Consider the following 18,774-nt stretch of genomic DNA (forward strand, 5'->3'; position numbering starts at 1 on the left):
TATATATATATATATAACACAGTACTAATATAATAATGTAACACTTATTACTTAATTATTTAAATACATAGTAATTAAAAATTTAATATATATATAATAAGAAAACAATAACATTAATATTATTAATTACAATAATGAAGTAATAATCATAATATAATAATAGTAACGATAATAATATATGAAAGATATTAATGAGATATTCATAATAAAAAGAATAATGATAAAAATCCGAGACACGGAGAAGATAAAATATTAATTAATGAAGACGCAAAAGAACGGAGTGCAGGCATCAAGGCTGAGCCGACGAATGTCGAAAGTCTACCCTCCTTAATTTAAGGACGAACTCCGAAAGAAGTGAGAGAGGTATTCGACGCTTTGAGTCACTCTGATTGTTTGAGACGCTGATCTCGTCGACCGATCCGCTGGGCGACGATACGTCACCTTCTCGACTTGTGTGTAACGTTAAAAACGAGAAAACAAGCAAGCTAGCAAGCAAGCAAGCAAGCGAGTAAGCAAGCAAGAAAGAACGAAAGAAAGAAAAGATTCATAATTCCTCTCGTATTATCGTTCCTGACTATATAGATCGCTTACATGTTACCGCGCGCGCGAGAAATATAAACGAAGAAAAAGTCACTATCTCAGTATTCGAGTAGACTAACTCTAACTAACTCTAATTAACTAACAAGAAAAGAGAAAAAAACGGAAAAAAACGTCTTTTTTATCTCTCTCTTCCAATAATTATCCGCTAACTTGGAAGGTGCGATGGTCGCCGCTCTGCGATGCGTGCGACGCGGTAAACACATACGACGCGATAATTTGACTCTATTGCACTGACTTCCGCGGGAAATCCGGCGACCGGTACGAGAAGGGAAGGGATTTCGTGGTTTCGAGCTTCGAGAAGATGCGACTTGCCTTCGCTCGCGGCGAAGACGGGGGAGACTTTTGGACGATTTGACGATTGGGAGATTGAGGACTCTACCGAGACTGGCTTCGGAAATCCCGATTTGGTCGCGTACGCGCACGTTATTATATGGGGTGTTTCAGACGATTAACCCTTGTCGCAAATCGAATCGCGCTCGAACGACGTAGAAGAAAAAGAAAAGCGAGAAGAGAAGAGCGAGAACGCGAGTTTTTTTTTTCACGAGTATGTTTACGAGCGAGAAATGACAGTGAAGACATAATGACGTGCATCCGCGAGTAAATGATCAATTCGAGCAAGTGCCCTTGCACTTAAATGCCTTTTAGCGAATTCTCGTCTCGGTGCGTCCTTGTTCGCGTCGGGTCGTGCGTTTTGCGTTTTAGCGGATAGTACTAATAGTGACTTTCGAAAAATGGAAAGGTGAGAAGGAAAGGCGGGGAAAAGAAAGAGAAGGGAAGAAGTATTGATACCGAAAGTAGCGCACAAGCGTTCTTAGCGTACACGCATAAATGTTCATCTAACAATACAATTTTGTAGTGCAGGTGAAAGTGCCTTATGACGGTCCTCCACGAACGCGAAGCAACGTTACGCGATTTTTCTTCGGTCGCTGACCAACGAGCGAATTGTTTGTTGCGCGGGGTAATCGTCCGGAACCTACGCGATATAGCTGTCCACGATTAACAACAAAACACGCGACTAGCGCGTGCGCGCCCGCGAATCTGGTCGGTTTCCGAAGCTGATCGGTTTCCAGAGAGAAGCGGCAAAATTTGCGTGATATTCAGAGGCGACTCTGAAGGACGAGACGGATGAGAACCGATGGAAAACTATGTGTGCGAGTGTTCGCGAGTGCGTGTGCATGTGTATGTGTACGTTTGCGTGAAGAAGAAAGAGAGAGAGAGAAAACGAGAGAAAGAATGAGAGAGAGAGAGGGGCAAGTAGTGGAAGAAAGATATGGAGAAGAGAGGAGTGTGTGTGTGCGAGAAAAGTTTGTTACGTCGTGCAATATGAATCTAAAGTGCAATTGAAAATTATACAATATAGCGTAACAATCTCGAAATAATATGATTACTGATATGATAATTTACAGTGAAACTTAAATTCGTAATTGTAATGCCATAAGTTCTTGGAGTAACTTGAAATTAGGAAATTCGAGTGACTAAGAGGCACGTCGGCATTTGTATGAAGCACGGTCATGGTGTACTACGAGTAATATTATTGGAAGCCGATGCCAAGAGTAAAATGGGCACCGCAAGAAAAAAAAATTTCCGAATAGATGGTCGCGCTCTACGACTGTGACGTAACTTTAGTTTCCGCGGGATTTGTGATTGAAAAAAAGAAGAATAAAATAAAGAAAATAAATTGATTAAAAATATATGTAAATCAGGTTAGTGATTCTAAAGACCGTGATATGTGCAAAATATTTAATTGTATATAATTTAAGCTTATGAGAGAAAAGAGATGGGGAGCGCGTGTGAGAATAAGGGAGCGAGAAAGATATGGGGAGAAATTTATTGACAAATATTCCGACAGAGAAAAAACGTCGAAAACAAGTGATACAAAAAAAAGAAACCGTAAAAAAACCATGTTCTCTCATCTTCTCGAGTTCTTAGTTTCGACACGGTGTCAGCCGACGAGAAAAAAAGAAAAAAATGAACAAAACGAAGACAGAAATATGTGTCGGTGATTTTTTCGCGTCCGGCGAAGATTCCTTCTTTCTTCCCGTCGCATTTGCTGCGGGGTCAACGCGTTCGTTGCGAGATATTAATTATATATTTCAAAGATGGATGCAATTCCGAAATAAAAACCCCTTAAATATGTCAGATGACTGGAGTCGTTATTTCTCTCCCTGAAAAAAGAAAGGAAGTGGAAAAAAATAAAACAAAACTACTCGATTCTCTTTGCATATTGTTCTCGCGATACCAGCGATTACTATTCTCGCGTTATCCGACTCTTCCTTCTCGCGAAAGTTAAGGATGCTACGGATAACATACAGAAATAATTTAATCACAGCACACATCTATATGTGTGGCTTCAATATCCGGTGTGTAAAATAAAGATAAATTTTCTCGAAATTCATTCTTTTTTACAGTGGAAACGAATCGCATCTTAAACATCTTCGCACATCATCGACGTTTTATATACCGATTTACTTATAGAATACATACACACACACACACACACACACACACACACACACACACATATAGAATATATACACTCTTTATTGAGGGAGAGAGAAACGTGCCACGTACAACGACGTTCCTCTGTACAAACTTTTCACTCTTTCTTTCACATTAATATTACGAGAAAAGAAGAAAACAGAAAAAAGAAAATCGTATATTCGATAGATCTTACTCAACGATTTTTCACACTGGGGAGATCGAGCCTTTTCCTCTTGGCGTTCGTCTTTAACGTTAGAGCTGGCAGGATGCAACCCTTCACGTTGGGAATCAAGAGCCCTTTATGCTCCAGACGTCGAATGTACGTAGTGTTTGGTATCACGGAGACCGGTCCGCAGTAATGCGTGTCGCGCGGCCGATTGATTTGCGGCGGTGACGGCCGATCGACTCGATCTCCTTGCGGCTCCTCGTTCTCAGCCTCTGTCTCCACGTTGTTGTTCGTCGACCTCTTCTCTTTGATCAGCGTCATCTGCCACCTGGAGACGTCACAAGTTACACGCGGTCATAGGGGAGAGCGAGTTAACGCTTGGTGCGCAACGAGTTAACCAAATATTCGAAGTCGTTACTTTACGACGGTAGATTAGGCGTTTCTTCAGTAACTAATGGCTACACGTTTCGCTTTGTCGACGGATCAATTTGTCATCGGACTGACCTTCCGATGCTGCTACGGTAGATCCTGGAGGACGCTGCCGTTCTTTTGGTTACAAGGGGATTCGCCGCGGACTCTTTCGCGATTAACCGTTGCAGCTCGTCAAGGAACTTGTCGACGAAGCCATCCTGTGAGAACAACGGGTGCTGCAGCAACATAATGCACTTGGGCCTAAGCTCGGGATTCGCGCGCAGGCATTGCGCTAGGAAGTCGACCGTCACCGAGCTCCACGTGGGAAAGAGGCTTCGCAGAGACGCCATTCCGGATCGCGGTGCACCCGCGAGCTCGTCCGGATTTGTGTGCCGAAGTGCACGACCGCTGCTGTTACCTTTCAGCGACGAGTGATGCTTGCCGAAGACCGGACCTGTTTTCGGCAAGGAGTCATTGAGAAATGGTATCACGTCTGAATTCTGGCAATTCTGTGCAGAGTTTCAAGGAACGCTTATCCAAAAAAGATGTTTAGATATCTGATAAAATATGAAAGAAAATTCCAGTTGAAGTTACTAGAATTTTGTTCATATTAGTAAGATTTCTGACCGACTTGAGCAGAATTTTGGTAATTTTGCAACTGGGATTTTCTGATTCGATCATATTTAACGTAGAAGTTTAGTTGATTCAACCAACGACATATATGCAAAGACCAAACATTCTCTTCAATAAGTGCAGCCGAAAGTTGGCAGTTTGTGACAGAGTGAGAAAATATTTTGCATCTACTGCTTTCTCACTCTTGCTTAGAGCGACTGTCAATTTTGCACTCTTTACACTTGGACTCTTTGTTCTCACTTCTTTCAGCATCCGAATAATATGCATCCATTTCGTTCTAAGTGCGAAAAGTGCAAGCAATACGGACAGAGTCTCCATGTACATACTACAGTAGTCAGGTTAAGTATATGTTTATAGACAAATATGTCGAAGAAAAAAAGTAAAATATGAAGAAAATATAACCATTATTATCTTAATTATTTAATATTTATTATTCGTACCTTTTCTTTCAGAGTTTACAGCTAAAAAGTTAGATAAGTATTGTTCTTGCTGTCATATAAGCCAAAAGTGAGAAATTAGTAGACACAAATCAACTTTCTCTCTCAATCACAAACTGCCAATTCCCGGTTTCACTCGCTGCTATAGTAAAAGTATATGAATGCTTGGTCTAGATATATGTCGTTGGATTCAACTAAATGATTTTTTTCGTGAAAGCTTTTGTAATATATAAAATGAGCGTAGAAAATGCGGCGAATTTTCTCTTTGCAGCCTTAATTATTGGAAATTTCGATCAATTAACTGATTTAATTAATTTTACATTTGCAAATTAATGTGATATAAATGTTGCGATGAAGAAATATTGGATTTAACTTCCTATATATTCATCTTAATTCTAACTAAATAAATTTGAATTGGATTTCATAATAATTTGGAAATTGATGAAAGAATTGCTCGATCAATCCAGCCGTTCATCGCCAACTTACCAAACACCTTTGTGATGCGGTACAGTTGATCGACGTCGCTCTCGCCGGGGAAGAGCGGCTGGCCGGTCATCATCTCGGCGTAAAGACAACCCGCCGCCCAAACGTCGATTGCTCTGCCATATCTGGAGTCGCCGACAAGGAGTTCAGGAGCTCGATACCACCGCGTCGCTACGTAATCGGTGCAGGACTCATTGGGCCCTGTGACGTAACGGGCAAAACCGAAGTCGCAGAGCTTGATGACACCGTTCGGCGATACCAGCACGTTTTCAGGCTTGATGTCGCGATGCATGATCTACGAAGGGAGAAAGTGAAAGCATCGACCGGCAGCCAAACAAGAAGAGCCATTTAAGCCAAGGACCATTTAAAACAAGCAGAATCGATGAAACGCCGACGAATTTCCATGCTATTCAGACACGCGAAAAATGACTGGGGAAGCTCTCCACTCGAGGAAACAGCGTAGCGTTTCACGTATATACATAGCGTGTTAAATAAGAATTCTTTTAGTCATAATCTGACTAAGAAGTCCAGTTGGAAATGATGGTTCCGCGAGAATATTCGCAGAAAAGTTCGATGAAATGCGTTGCAGAATTTAAATGAACCCGAACCTTGCGATGAGGAAGCTCGCGGAACGATCTTTGAGTTGAAAAAAGGATTTTGTTGTCGAAAATTTGGTACACAGGACCAGAATTTAGTTAAAATAGAATCAACGAAATGTTTGGTAATTGCAACCAAAACATTTAACTGCCACTTGTGTATTTTGCTCTCTCATTAATACATCTTACTTGACACAAATAAAAAAATATATTAATGCCAATCAAATCGTATGTACTAAATATCTTAGTTCCAAAACTTTTTAGTACAAAATTAATTTTTTCAGTATGTACTTATCCGAGTCTTATGCGAAACGGTAACATCGTGAGTGTTTTATCAAAACATGGGTTACGATCGCAAACGAAGAAGAGCGCAGCGCTTTCCATACGTCAGAGCTTTCCGTGTCGAAGCTGCCGGAATGGCAGCAGCCACTACCCGCGTTTGCCACACAATGCGATCATTCATTAAGTCTCTGGCCGTTGCATGTTACTACACATGCACGGCTTACTGCAACGTGGAATTTAAGCGTCACGGCCGTGAACTTTACCGTAACGAAGGCGCACGTATATTACCAAAGGTTGCCGAGACGAACGAAAATGCTCCATCGCGCGCGCTCAATCCACGTCTGGATATATAATGGGTACTAATAACATATTTATTTAAATCCATATTCTTTTATTTAAATAGAAGAAACAATTACTTTCATAAAAAGCCATTCAGAAAAAAAATTTCGTTGAATTACAAACAAATGGGAATTCCGAAATTGAAGTTACCAAAATTTTAGTTCTTTCATATTTTCACTTAGATATTTGATTAATCTGAGGAAATTCTTTTTCGTATAAAGCGCCGTGACGCTCCATTTTTCGCGTGAAGCATGTAATTTGGAATTTCCTTAAGTTACATTCGAAATCTCAGATAAACTTATTTTTTACGTAACTCCAAAAGATCCTGATTGTACAGCGATATGCGACGAAGGTGTGCATGTAATATCAATAAAAATAATTTGCAGTGAGGATTTCTTTATGATTTAACAAGTAGGCTGAGAGAATTTATTTGATGGATACTAACATATTTAAATCCACATTCTTTTATTTAAATAGAAGAAACAATTACTTTCATGAAAACCTACTCAGAACAAAATTTTGTTGAATTACAAACGAATGGGAAATCCGAAATTAAAGTTACCAGAATTTAAGTTTATTTATATTTTCACCTAGATATTTGATTAATCTAAGGACATTTTTTTTCTGTAAAATTTTCTGTAAAATTTTTTAAAAAAGAAAATATATATTTTCTGAAAAAATTATTTATATTGAAAATATAACTATACTTAATTAAATTACTTGTCTATTTTATATTAAAACAGAACTTTCTGATACGAATCTCGTACGAATCTATTCTGATACGAATCTCGAACAGATTCTCGTACGATTCTCGTACGATAATTTCGTACGAATACTGAAAAATATTTTATATTAATATAAGTAAAGATTTTATATATAGTATCTATTAAATAAATATTTTTTTATTTTTTATACACGGAAAAATGTTTGGAGATGGAAAAAGTATGACACAAATGCTGTGCAAGTAAGGAAGGGAAAGTACAAAGAATAAGAGAAAATTTTTAAAAACTTTAACGAAAAACTTCTCTCTTTCTTTCTTTCTTTCTCTCTCTTTCTTTCTTTTTGAGAGCTAAACTAAAGGAAATTATATATATATATATATATATATATATATATATATATATATATTGATATTAATGAACGAACCAAAAATCTTGGTAAAAATTACTAGAATCCAGTTTTATAGTAAACAAGTTTTCTGCTTAACTTGAACAGAATTCTGTAACTTCAACCGAATTTTTCTAGTTTGTTTATATTTCTCATCAAAAATTTAGTTAAGCCAACTAAACATTTTTTCCGTGTATATTTCTCTTTCTCTCAGTGTATAAGCGTGCAATCTCTCTCTCGTGCCTTGCGAGAGGCTTTGCTTGCCTTGTGATTGTGACAGAATTCCAAGCCTCGCAGTATTTGAAAAATATACTTTCTCGACTTTCCCCAGTCGAGGCCACCGCCGGTCTGCTCCAATTCGTCAAGCACGGTGTGGTCCAGGTACTCGAAGACAAGATAGAGCCGTTTCCTACGGCGGAAAACCTCGATCATGCTCACCAAATTCTCGTGACGTAATTTCTGCACAGAGTTTCGTGTCGTTTTGTAATATTAATTATTGTAATATTAAGTGGAACATTACGGCGATATGTTGCCGCCAGAAGCGATGGAAGCGAGCTTAATCGCGGCTCGCAACTCTTGCAAATCGCAAAAGCAAGGGATATATTTTTCTCGACGGACAGATAATCTCGGGCGATAAATCCGACGGAGAGAATTCTCTTCGTTCTGTAAGTTACGATATATAACCTCGCGCTCGATTAAATCGACAGGTACCTTCAGCATCCTTATCTCGCGAAACGCCAATTTCCGCACCTGCAGATCCTCCTCCGTCTCCCAGAACTTCTTTATCGCCACTATTTGTCCGGTTTCGCGGTGCCTGCACTTCATCACGATGCCGTAACTTCCCTCGCCCACCACCTCGATATTCTCGTATTTCTCCATTTTACCCATTCATCCAACGGCGGTGTGAACTTCACCGAGTCTGCTTCGTTGCTACGACTTCGTTCACTCGAATTTGGATATCTATGAGTTGACAAAACCGAACGTTACAAACGAGCATTTAATGTCCCATGCTATGCCATTTTCACGGTTTACTCAAATGACCCTTCACCTTCTGCAGGTAGAGCCACATGAAGTTTGCCGAGTTCTTTTTTGCATGGCACAATAAATCTTAGTCAATTTTTATCCTAAATACCATTGTCTCGACAACGCGCCACAAGAAAAGCATTATTGAAGACACGCAAAATTTATGTTCTTTTTTCTGAAAGAAAAATAAAGAGGTAACGGCGCTGTAGTGAATCGAAAGTCTTGAATCGTCTGTATTCGTCACAACTGAAACGACCACGATGTTCACGACGCTGACTCGTTCACAGACGAGACTCGACTGCCACGAAGAGTCTCGTGCGCGGCCCTCATCGATGATTATCGATCTGCCGGTAATTAGTCAGGGGTAGTACTCGCCCGACGAGGGTACAGGTGAACCAGCCGAAAGGGAGATCGAATATCAAGAGGAAGGACTGAGGAAAAAGACAGGTGCGCTGAGGTCGCTATTTGCCATCATATGCATCTCTAATTGCACGCTGGAAATATCGGATAAATGTCAACCTTTTACATACATTATGCAGCGCAACGAAGATAAAGCAGAAGAAAAGCAGAGGATACAATGGAAGGTAAGACCTCTGCGTTGAATAAAGTTAACATTTTAGTTTCATGTACACAATGGGAAAAAGAAATATCTAAGAAATAAGAAACACTTATTCGGAAATTATTCGAGAACATGTTCTTTTGTTAGACCGTCAGCTGCGTTCAGAACTGCATTGAGAAAGAATGCGCATATCCTTGAGACCCCACGTGACGATGATTCGAGCGATCCTTCGAACAAATGCAACTTTAACCGCCGTCATACCCAAAGCACAGCCGATTTGTTGCGGCAACTAGGTGAGCGTAATCGATATACGCGAATGGCAATCGGAGTTTATTTATAGATGAGTTCGGCGACTTTCCTGGATATCGTGACCGAAAACGTAGTCGACGATCCTTAAATCGTACTCGCGATTCCGACATTAAATAGTAAAAATACCGCGTGATGCATACAATGCATCTCACGCGCGTCGCATCGTGTCTTATTCCTACCCTCGACTATTCTCGAGTTGTCTCAAATATATACGGTAAAACGCGCGCGCCAACGGCACGTGAATAATTTCGACGGTATTCACGATTATTATTCACGATACGCGCTTCGCGTACAGTAAAATACGTTATTTATTAATCCCAATAGCTCGTATGATATTCCATAATGCAGAATCTTCCTGAGTCGCAATTTTGGCCCTACTTTCGGCCTCGCTATACCATTCAATACCTATTTTGATATAATAAAGTCTATAATACCACTTATTTTGATGCTAAAGAAAGTAAAAAGGAAAATTTCGGACAGCATTAGAGTCAAAGTAGGAGTAAATTATATTATTAGAATTAAACCTACTTTGCTAATTTAGTTCCTACTGCATTGTAGAATTCAAGATTTAACGTAAGGCCAAAATTTCGACTCTCTGAGAAAAAGAATTGAAGATTTATTCGCGCGCGCACGCGCGCACGCGACGTGGAAATTTTGCCTCACAGAAATGAATTTTATTTTACAGGAATGAACTTTATATGTCGCACAAGTATCTTTCTCACAGTGTATAATTCCTTATAACACATTAGAGAAGAAAAATATTTCTCCAAAGTAATGAACAATCGAGCACTGTCGGCTGATATCTCGAAATCTGGAGGTCGGAGGGCACCGAGACGTCCAGGAACAGCCGATGGAAGTCGCGTGCGTGGGTGAGCGCGTCTGTCAAGCTCACGTGGGCTTTCGTCGACGCGACCATGAAGAGCTCGCGGCGCGGATCCATCGAGAGGAGCAAGAAGAGGAGCTGTTAAGCCGGGGTCCATTCGGAGGCGTTGTGTCGGCCGAGGCATGCACGGAAATAGACGCACCACATGGCGGGGCCCTCTGTCTCTCTCTCTCTTTCTCTTTCCCTCGCTGTTGCGCTCTCTCTCTCTCTCTCTCTCTCTCTCTCTCTCTCTCTCTCTTGCTCTCCTCGACCGTCAGTATGTGTCCGTCCGGACGCTGTACGCACTCGTCCGTCCCTAGCGCGTCAGTCGTACACCTTTTGCGCCGTTCGTTGGACACTTATCGGTTTGTCTTTGGTGGCAATATAGTGCGTCTGCAAAATTCGAAACTTGGGAAAAGGCACGTTCGCGTTACGTCACGTTGCGATTGGAGCCTGTGTGCTTCGAGATATCGCAATATCGAGTGAAAATCGCGCGGCGACGCCGTTCGCAAGATCTCAGGAAGTGACTACGACGCGGGATACGGGTCGCACGTGGCTCGTAGCTTTCGCTGGGTAGATATTGCGAAACTATTCGGTAAGCTTTCCATTCGGAACCGTTCGATTACTCCGTAGATATCTATTGTATTTTCTGGGGGAAAAGTTGCGTCAAGGTACGCAACACAGCGGTCGCGCATTTTTATTATAAATCCGGGGCCAAATTTGCAATTCCGCGTCTTCTCGTTCGAGTTGAAGCTGACGAGAAAATAAATATCGATATCGATTAATTAATATCCGTCGAACTGGGGTGCGATAATTTCAACGACGAGCTATTGCCGCCCGCGCCTCGAAGCAATATCGTTGCCGAGCGAAGGACCCGAAGAAGAAGAGGAAGAAGAAGAAGAAGACCAGGCGCTTTCATAACGAGAATACACATCGCGGATAACACATGAAGAGACTCGACGAGCCAACGTGCATGAGTGTGTGCGTGAGGGCGGATAAAAACGTCGCTTCGCGATCTCAGCAAAGGCTGAGAGTTCGTTCGGAGGTGTCTGACCGACCGGAAGTGCTCGTCGAATGTGACTTCGCGTTGTGAGACTCGCAAATACGAAAGTTCGCGAGAACTGCGAACAGCAAAATGCGAGAGAAATGACGCGATTAGTGGAAGAAGAGGCGGAAAGGTAGTTCAAGCAGCCAGATCAAGCAAGGCTGGTCTTCTTCAAGTTTCTTCGGGAAAGAAAGTCGCAGTGACTCGACGAATAGTCCCCTCGCTGAAGATGTGGGTCTTCGCTCGTTGTCGACTACCTCCACGTGCTGATACTTTTATGACTTAACAATTTCAAAAGTCTTTCTAACAATTTTGCAATCGACGTAGATAATTCGCTCGAAGGGAAAAGGCCAACTTCGGCGACAGCCGTGCGACGAACTGAATGGAAAGACCGTTGCTAGGGTTGAACGGCGGGGAAATGAAAAACTATTGTCGTGGCGAGTCGCCGGTGATACGTGAAACAGCGATACCGTGATCGGGAGTCGTGATAATAAATCGCAGATCCGCGACAGCGATATGAAGAGAAGAGATATGGTCTCTTGCCATCCAACATCTGTTGTCCAACGCCTGCCGATGCAAGATTCGAGTCGGATCGGCTACAGGGCGATCAACGGTATGAACGCTCCGAATCCGAAAATCTCTCATCATCAAGTTACTTCTTCGAATTACTCGCCGCAAATGGTCAATTGGGTGTACTTAACTGTCGCCGAGCATAATTCACCGCAGTCGTCCGATCAGGTAATTATCTTCACAAACAGTTTCGACTTACTTGCACGGAAAACAAACAAAGTTTATTTGGATTGATTAATTCCTGATAAGAAATATGAACGAATTAGGAAATTCCGATTGATGTCTCCAGAATTCTGTTCAAGAAATCAAATTGACGTTGAAATCGTCAAATCGACGTCATTTTGATATCATTTTGACGTCAATCAACGAATCATTTTTCACTGGGTTGTTAACTTGAACAGAATTCTGATAACTTCAACCAGAATGTCTGATTCGTTCATATCTTACTGGAAATTTATTTAATTCAACGAAACTTTTCTTTACGTATAATACTTGAGGCTTTCGTGGTGTGGAGAAATGCTTGAGCTGGTTTCCGATTTGGTTCCTCGTGCATTTCACGAACATTCTTTATTTCTTCGGGGGAGAGAAAGAATCTTTCAAAAAGAAACTTTCAAAAAGTTTTCACGAAACTTCGAAAACGAATCCATGAAAGACACGCGCATTAATTCGGAATCCAGATCGAACAATTCAAAATGTATTTTAAAGCACTTTTACCTTGGATCTTTTGTTGTGAGTTTCGACGAGTTTTTTTGACAAATGAGGTGAAGGACCATTTGTATTTTCGAATCACGAACTGTCTTGAAAGTGTATTCTCGGAGAATCCCTAAGCTCCACCTTTTTCCCTTTCTTTTGAATCCTTGTCGACAATAGAAATTTTCCAAAGGTTTTTAAAAGCTTCTCCGACTAGTATCTTCTCATTCTCGCTTAGTTTCTCCGAGCATTCGCTCGTACATCTCAGTAAAGATCGGAATCCTCGTGTTAGACTGCTTATATAATAGTACTGCTGGATATTCTGTCGTAGGAATTCCGTACGTTGGAACATTTACAGGAGAGAGTGACTTGAATAATACATCTCTTATTTACTACGCTATACTTGTCGGAGTTCAATTGTGCTCGAATACAAAACGAACAGATCCAAGGTGAAGTTTGTGAAGAATTTCCGAGAGATAATATTTTGAATTCCGCACTTAGAGCAAGTTACTTCCTGCGATGTGGAACAATTTTCCTGCGATACCGTCGACGTCTTATCTGCAGCCGAGCACGTCTGGAACCTCTGGAGTGAGGCCCGGCAGAAGTAATGCGATAGGAAGCGTAACAGACTTAACAGAACAATTAAGTGAATTAGCCATAGGCGATAGAAGATCCACCAGAAGACCTCCGCCGACATATCTGTGCCATTTGTGCTTTAGGAAAGGCCATTACATTAAGGATTGTCCGCAGGTCGGTACTTTCCCGCGACAATAATATTCCAGAACAAAAATTGAAGTCGTTATAAAAAATATTGTCCTCATATCGGTTTATGTCGGTGCTGCATAACCGAAAAAAAACCGATTTGTGTAAACACCGATATCATAAAATAAAGGCGTATGCGATAGATCGTTGTGGAATTTCTAGCAAGATAATGTCGGTACTCAGTTCTTGTTCTGGAATCTTCAAGGCTCATGTCCCAGAATCCTCGTGCGTATTCTAAACTTCGATTCTTTGTGATCTCAACAAGAAAAGCGATACTTTTCTTTCTTCCTTGTCTCGTGTGATACATCGAAACAAAATCTCGAAGCTAAATTAATATTTATATCCAAAGATCTTAATGTTTCGAAGCAAAATTACTTAGACACGGCTAATTCCGAAAATATCGCGGGATATTTTCCATGTATTGCATTATGAAATTGATAACAAGCTCTCAACTAATTTATCCGGGAGTGATTCGGAGCCAGTGATTTTTGGGACAGTTAGTAAACTAAAAGCTCGGACAAAAGACCGATTGCAGTTGCAAGCTGGAGCTTGAAATTAGATTTGGAGAATTTCAAACTTTCGCATAGCGCTTGAAATCGATTGAAATATTTCCGGATACGTAAATCTCATGATTTTCCGGCGTCACTCCCGACTTCAATACGCGATTGCAGTCCGCCAACTGGCCCGAACGTAACGCGTGCGCGGCGCACGTCCATCGAGAACTTTTATTCGTTATCGTGGAAAATTACGCTGCAGCACAATAAATGACAATGCTCTAAGTATATCTTCACAGATTTCCGTCATAAGGATAAGATATGTCACTGACTCGATAGAATCGCGAGCGGAAAGAATAGAACAGGGATTAATTGGACTAGTAACGAAGTGGGTCATAAACTTGATCGCTACTGTTCCAAATTCACACTTTGCGAAACATCTCAAGGCGATTAGAATATCTAAATTCGATATTCACAAAAATATAATATTATTAAAAATAACGTAATTTGTGTGCAATATAATAATAATATATAGATAATTCGTCTCGTATAAATATTTAGAAAATAATATTTGAATTTTCTATCTCGCACATTTTATTTCTGTTTTGCCAATTTCTTTTTTACTTGGCTGATTTTTATCTTTTTGAAATTTCTATCGTTGAAAAAAATAGAATATTAATATAAAATCAAAATGTGACAATATATCTCTCTCTTTTTCTCTCTGAGTATATTAGACGCTACAAATGCTTTGAAGCGCCATACGGACCAATCTTCTTCTCTAAGGCCTGATTCCACCAATGTCCCTAAACATCGATTAAACCTTAACCCGAGTCAAAGTCTTTGTCTGAAGCAGTTCAAATTCGCGTTAAGACTTCATCGATGTTGGTGAAACCGGCCATAAGCGCTTCGAAGCGTTTGTAGTGTGTAATGGATCGCACTCTCCATCTTCCTCCGGATGGACTTACGGAGTGGAATTTAATTGCACGCTAATAACTTGTGACAAGGCCCATATTTGCCTTTTTATGTTCGAATTCGTTCTTGAGAGAACGCGTACTTGACACAGTTTTTCCAAACGATTTAACGGCAAATCGTATGCGAAATGATCGCAAAGAGAGAAATTTCGCGACATCCGCGAACGATACGCGTGCCTCGACGCGCGATGCGCGCGGTTCAATTGAACGCTAATTGACATGACAAACAGCGTCTTTGGGACACATGACGTCACATGGTCAATCATCGCGGTATGCTCGATGAGAGTGAGACAATTAGGCCCGCGCGAATAAAGCGCACGTAGAATCTCGCTCGCAGAGAAACGGCTCTCTCGCAATCTGTCGCGGGCTAATTAAAAATTGCTCAAATTGCCCGCCGGGTTTTAGACACGCGGATCTTGGCAACGACCTGGCTTGATTTTCGCAGCGGAGACGCCCGACTTTCTATCTTCGAATTTTCGGTCCTTGAATTTTTCTCGCGGATACTTACGCGTTGCTAAGACGCGAGCGACGTGAGGAATGCAACAATGGACGTTCGAATATCGCTTTGTCATTGTAATCAATCACGAAGCCGATATAGAATATACTGCATTCTATGGGAAAAGTAATTAAAGGCAGACAAGAGCCAAATACCGGCCTTGTGATGAAACGATATTACATCAAATGACAATATCTGCAAAAACAAACGAACATCTTGGCCTTAATGTTTGGAATCAACGCGGTATACAAATAGTCTAAAGAATATATACAATTTTATACGGAAAAGAGAGAGAGAAACGTTCATTTACTTTCGTATTTCCATTTGACGCAATATTTATTTCACCTCACAAGACCGGTATTCGATTCTCACTGGCCTTTATTCACCTTTTCTGATTACGTATCTTTCTCTTGCATTTATTCGTATGATGCATTCAATTTCTTTTTTGTCAAAGAAAAAATAGTCACAGAATACTGTGGCAAGAAATAATGTTTATCAAGATAACCGAACGCTTTTCCAGGAATAACGACTTAAGAGCCTTTTCTCTGAAACTGTGTGCAACGTATACGTACGTGTTGCGGGTGTTCCGCGTGATTATCTTCCGCGTACTTTGTTATAATCCGTGAGTCAGCATACGCGATATAACTGAACAAAAAGAAATTATCGGGTCTGCGCGGTCTTTATCAGCACTTCTTATCTACGATCGATCAAACCAATCGATAATACCTGCGAATTAGATTTAAAAGAGAACGCAGAGAACGAGGCAAACGTGCATTTACCCTCATCGCGATCGGCGCGAGTCCGGGACAGTTCGAATTGGCGAATGTGAGGCACCGTTGATTGTTTTGAAATGATTCCGCAAATGCAAGACGGTTTCGTGCGGAGAACATGTGGATGCTCCGAGAATAGGGAAAAGGAGAGAATGACTATAATAGGGAGAGATCGCTCACTGCAGCATCCTCTTCCCGAGGAGAGAAAGGGTAACGGCTCGTCGGGGAAAAACGCGCACGCGATACAGGACGGTCGAGACACCAACAACACACGTTCCGTACGTGCACGCGGGCTTCAAGTGACTCATACAATTGTTCAGCCGGATTGCATTTTGTGCCCAGGCAGTTAACGGCGACGGCGACGGCGTCTGCGACGGCGGCGGCGGCGGCGACGACGATGTCCGCGACGGCAGCTGCGGCAGCGACGGCGCCGACGGCGACGACGACGACGACGGCGGCGGCGGCGACGGCGACGCGACGCCGATGCGAATAGGAAACTGAAATCTCACGTAATTTCTGCAGGCACGACCGAGGGGCGAGGGCCTAACGCCGTACCAGGGTAAAAAGCGATGCTTCGGCGAATACAAGTGTCCCAAATGTAAGCGCAAGTGGATGTCGGGGAACAGCTGGGCCAATATGGGCCAAGAATGTATCAAGTGTCACATCAACGTGTACCCCCACAAGCAGGTGAGTACGCGGATCGCGAAACAATTATGCCCTTTTCGTGCGATATCCTTTTTCCTCTCGTTCCCTTCGTTTAATTTAATCGTCAGAAGCTAGCCTGGGAGAGTCACTTTCTGAAGGATACTTTTTCAAAAGCTCTACTGTCTGATTTGAAAGACATCTCGTTTACTCATTTTGCCAAAATCGTACTTTTCCAAAGTAACTCTCGTTGTCTTTACCGTTACTCATTTTCAAAAGTTCGTTATCGTTATACCTAAGAAGTCAATATTTACTTATTCAAAGTAACGATGAAAAACTAACATCCATACTTATTAACAAAAAAAAAATCACGACGTTACCAAGTAACGTCGAAATCTGCTACAAAAAAAAGTAACTTGAACGGTAACAACGTCACAGATGACGCGTTTGCTTCTCAACCCTGATTAGTCGAGAGATCTAAACAAAGGACCAGTTTTCTCTTCCGGGATATGCGTTACAAGCCGCGAAGCGAAAGAATGCTTTTGGATGCGTCTCGACGATATTACGCGGCCGAGAACGAAATATCGTGTAAACCGGCAAAAGCTAATTATAGTCGCATAATCGTTCGCTCGTGCCGCCCGGCGCGTGTGTGCAGAAATATCCGGACGGAGTGACCCGTAATCGTTACGTTACGACTCCCAAAAGGCGTTCGCGGCTTCTTATTATAATTAAACGTTAGCCGCGCCTAGCCACGTGAGCCAGCAGAGGCTGCGGAGTGCCTCGCGCCCGATGCGCGATTACTATCCAAAAATCGCGTCTTGCGAGTCTCGTGCTCTGTTCTCTTTCGAGGAACTTCCTGAATTAGTGTACACCAGTGCAATAAGTTGGAGTGAAATAAGTATACTTTAACTTACCAATGTACACTAGTTTAGGAAGTTCTTAAAAAAAGAACAGATCTAAGCATATTTTGTTTCACTCTAACTTATTGCATCAAAGTACACTAGTTTAGGATGAACCTAGAGGTCTGTTCATTAAAAAAAAAATTTTAAACTGATGTACGCTAGTGCTATAAATTAGAGTGAAAAAAAGTATATATTTGTTTCACTCTAACTTACTGCATCAGTGTACACTAATTCAGAATGAACCTAGAGGTCCGTTCGTTTAAAAAAAAAAACTTCTAAATTAATGTACGCTAGTACTATAAATTACCCAGACAGCACATGTCCAAAATCGGGTCATAAGACATCTTTAAAACATTTTTAAGGTATCTTTAAAACAAGTTTATAAAGTATTGGCCTGGTTTATATCGTGTACTTGATATGCGTATCAGGTATTATATTCGTATCAAATTCGTACTAAATATTTACGCACGATGTAAACCAAGCTACTGACGGATTAATTTGGTACGAGCGTACCAAATAGGAGTATCGTACTAAATTAATACGCGTATCAAATGATACAAATGATGATGTAAACGAATGTTGGAGGGAACCTAACCTAGTTAAAATCGGTGTTATCGATAACCGTTGGTTTCTCTCAAATTATATTCTAGTAAAATGTCTTATAAAAAGGGTTATAAATTAAAGAGAAGAAGAAACGAGAATATTTTTAGAATTATGCATTCTGACTGTCGAACAAAGCTATTTCAAGCAAATTGCAATTCCAAATACTACCCCTAAGAGGCAATCGACATAAATTAAATTCGTATTATATTAGGTGAAGTAAAAAGTTCTGAGCGTTTTCCGCTAGATGTCTTTAGTTAGCCATATCTCACGATGATACATCGTATCGGGTCATACTATACGACGATTTAAAGGTGACATTACGCTTCAAAAAAGTTCTGTGACAGTTTTGTGTTTGGTCAAGCCAGTTGTGTGTTACAGTGTTCCAAAATGGAGATAAAAAAGAGAAAATTCGATACATTCTTCAATACCACTACGACCAAGGTGAAAAGGCGGAGCAGGCGGCCAAAAAAATTTGTGCTGTTTATGGGCCCAATACAGTATCGAATGCAACAGTAAAGCGGTGGTTCCAACGATTCCGTTC

At 41.2% G+C, this 18,774-nt stretch overlaps 2 protein-coding genes across 5 annotated transcripts in view; one reads left to right on the top strand and one right to left on the bottom strand.

Moving 5' to 3' along the window:
- Positions 1 to 748: 748 nt before the first annotated feature.
- Positions 749 to 13,099, bottom strand: LOC116851769 (cyclin-dependent kinase-like 4). 3 transcript variants are annotated; one of them, XM_032831545.1, is made up of 6 exons: positions 12,618 to 13,099; positions 8,286 to 8,495; positions 7,800 to 7,994; positions 5,215 to 5,506; positions 3,752 to 4,112; positions 749 to 3,575 (listed from the first exon to the last, which is right to left on the bottom strand). In XM_032831545.1, the coding sequence occupies exons 2-6, from the start codon at positions 8,421 to 8,423 to the stop codon at positions 3,275 to 3,277; spliced, it is 1,287 nt and encodes a 428-aa protein (XP_032687436.1). In that variant the 5' UTR covers positions 8,424 to 8,495; positions 12,618 to 13,099; the 3' UTR covers positions 749 to 3,274. The 3 variants fall into 3 exon arrangements, with proteins under 3 accessions (XP_032687436.1, XP_032687434.1, XP_032687435.1); XM_032831543.1 differs by having other exon boundaries at positions 8,247 to 8,495; XM_032831544.1 differs by lacking the exon at positions 12,618 to 13,099 and adding an exon at positions 8,584 to 8,849 and having other exon boundaries at positions 8,247 to 8,495.
- LOC116851771 (zinc finger CCHC domain-containing protein 24-like) overlaps positions 10,554 to 18,774 on the top strand; it is a 10,226-nt gene continuing 2,005 nt past the window's right edge. Inside the window, exons 1-3 of one of the 2 annotated variants that reach the window (XM_032831547.1) lie at positions 10,554 to 12,071; positions 13,095 to 13,343; positions 16,429 to 16,761. In XM_032831547.1, the coding sequence (XP_032687438.1) occupies positions 11,850 to 12,071; positions 13,095 to 13,343; positions 16,429 to 16,587 (630 nt within the window). In that variant the 5' untranslated portion in view covers positions 10,554 to 11,849 and the 3' untranslated portion in view covers positions 16,588 to 16,761. Of the gene's footprint in view, positions 12,072 to 13,094; positions 13,344 to 16,428; positions 16,774 to 18,774 lie in introns of those variants that run through there. The other variant, XM_032831546.1, reaches the window with a different exon arrangement.

Source organism: Odontomachus brunneus, unplaced genomic scaffold (genome assembly GCF_010583005.1).
Source record: "Odontomachus brunneus isolate Ranch 3 - 2012 unplaced genomic scaffold, Obru_v1 Obru_scaffold_191, whole genome shotgun sequence".
In the NCBI taxonomy this organism is placed as follows: Eukaryota; Metazoa; Arthropoda; class Insecta; order Hymenoptera; family Formicidae; genus Odontomachus; species Odontomachus brunneus.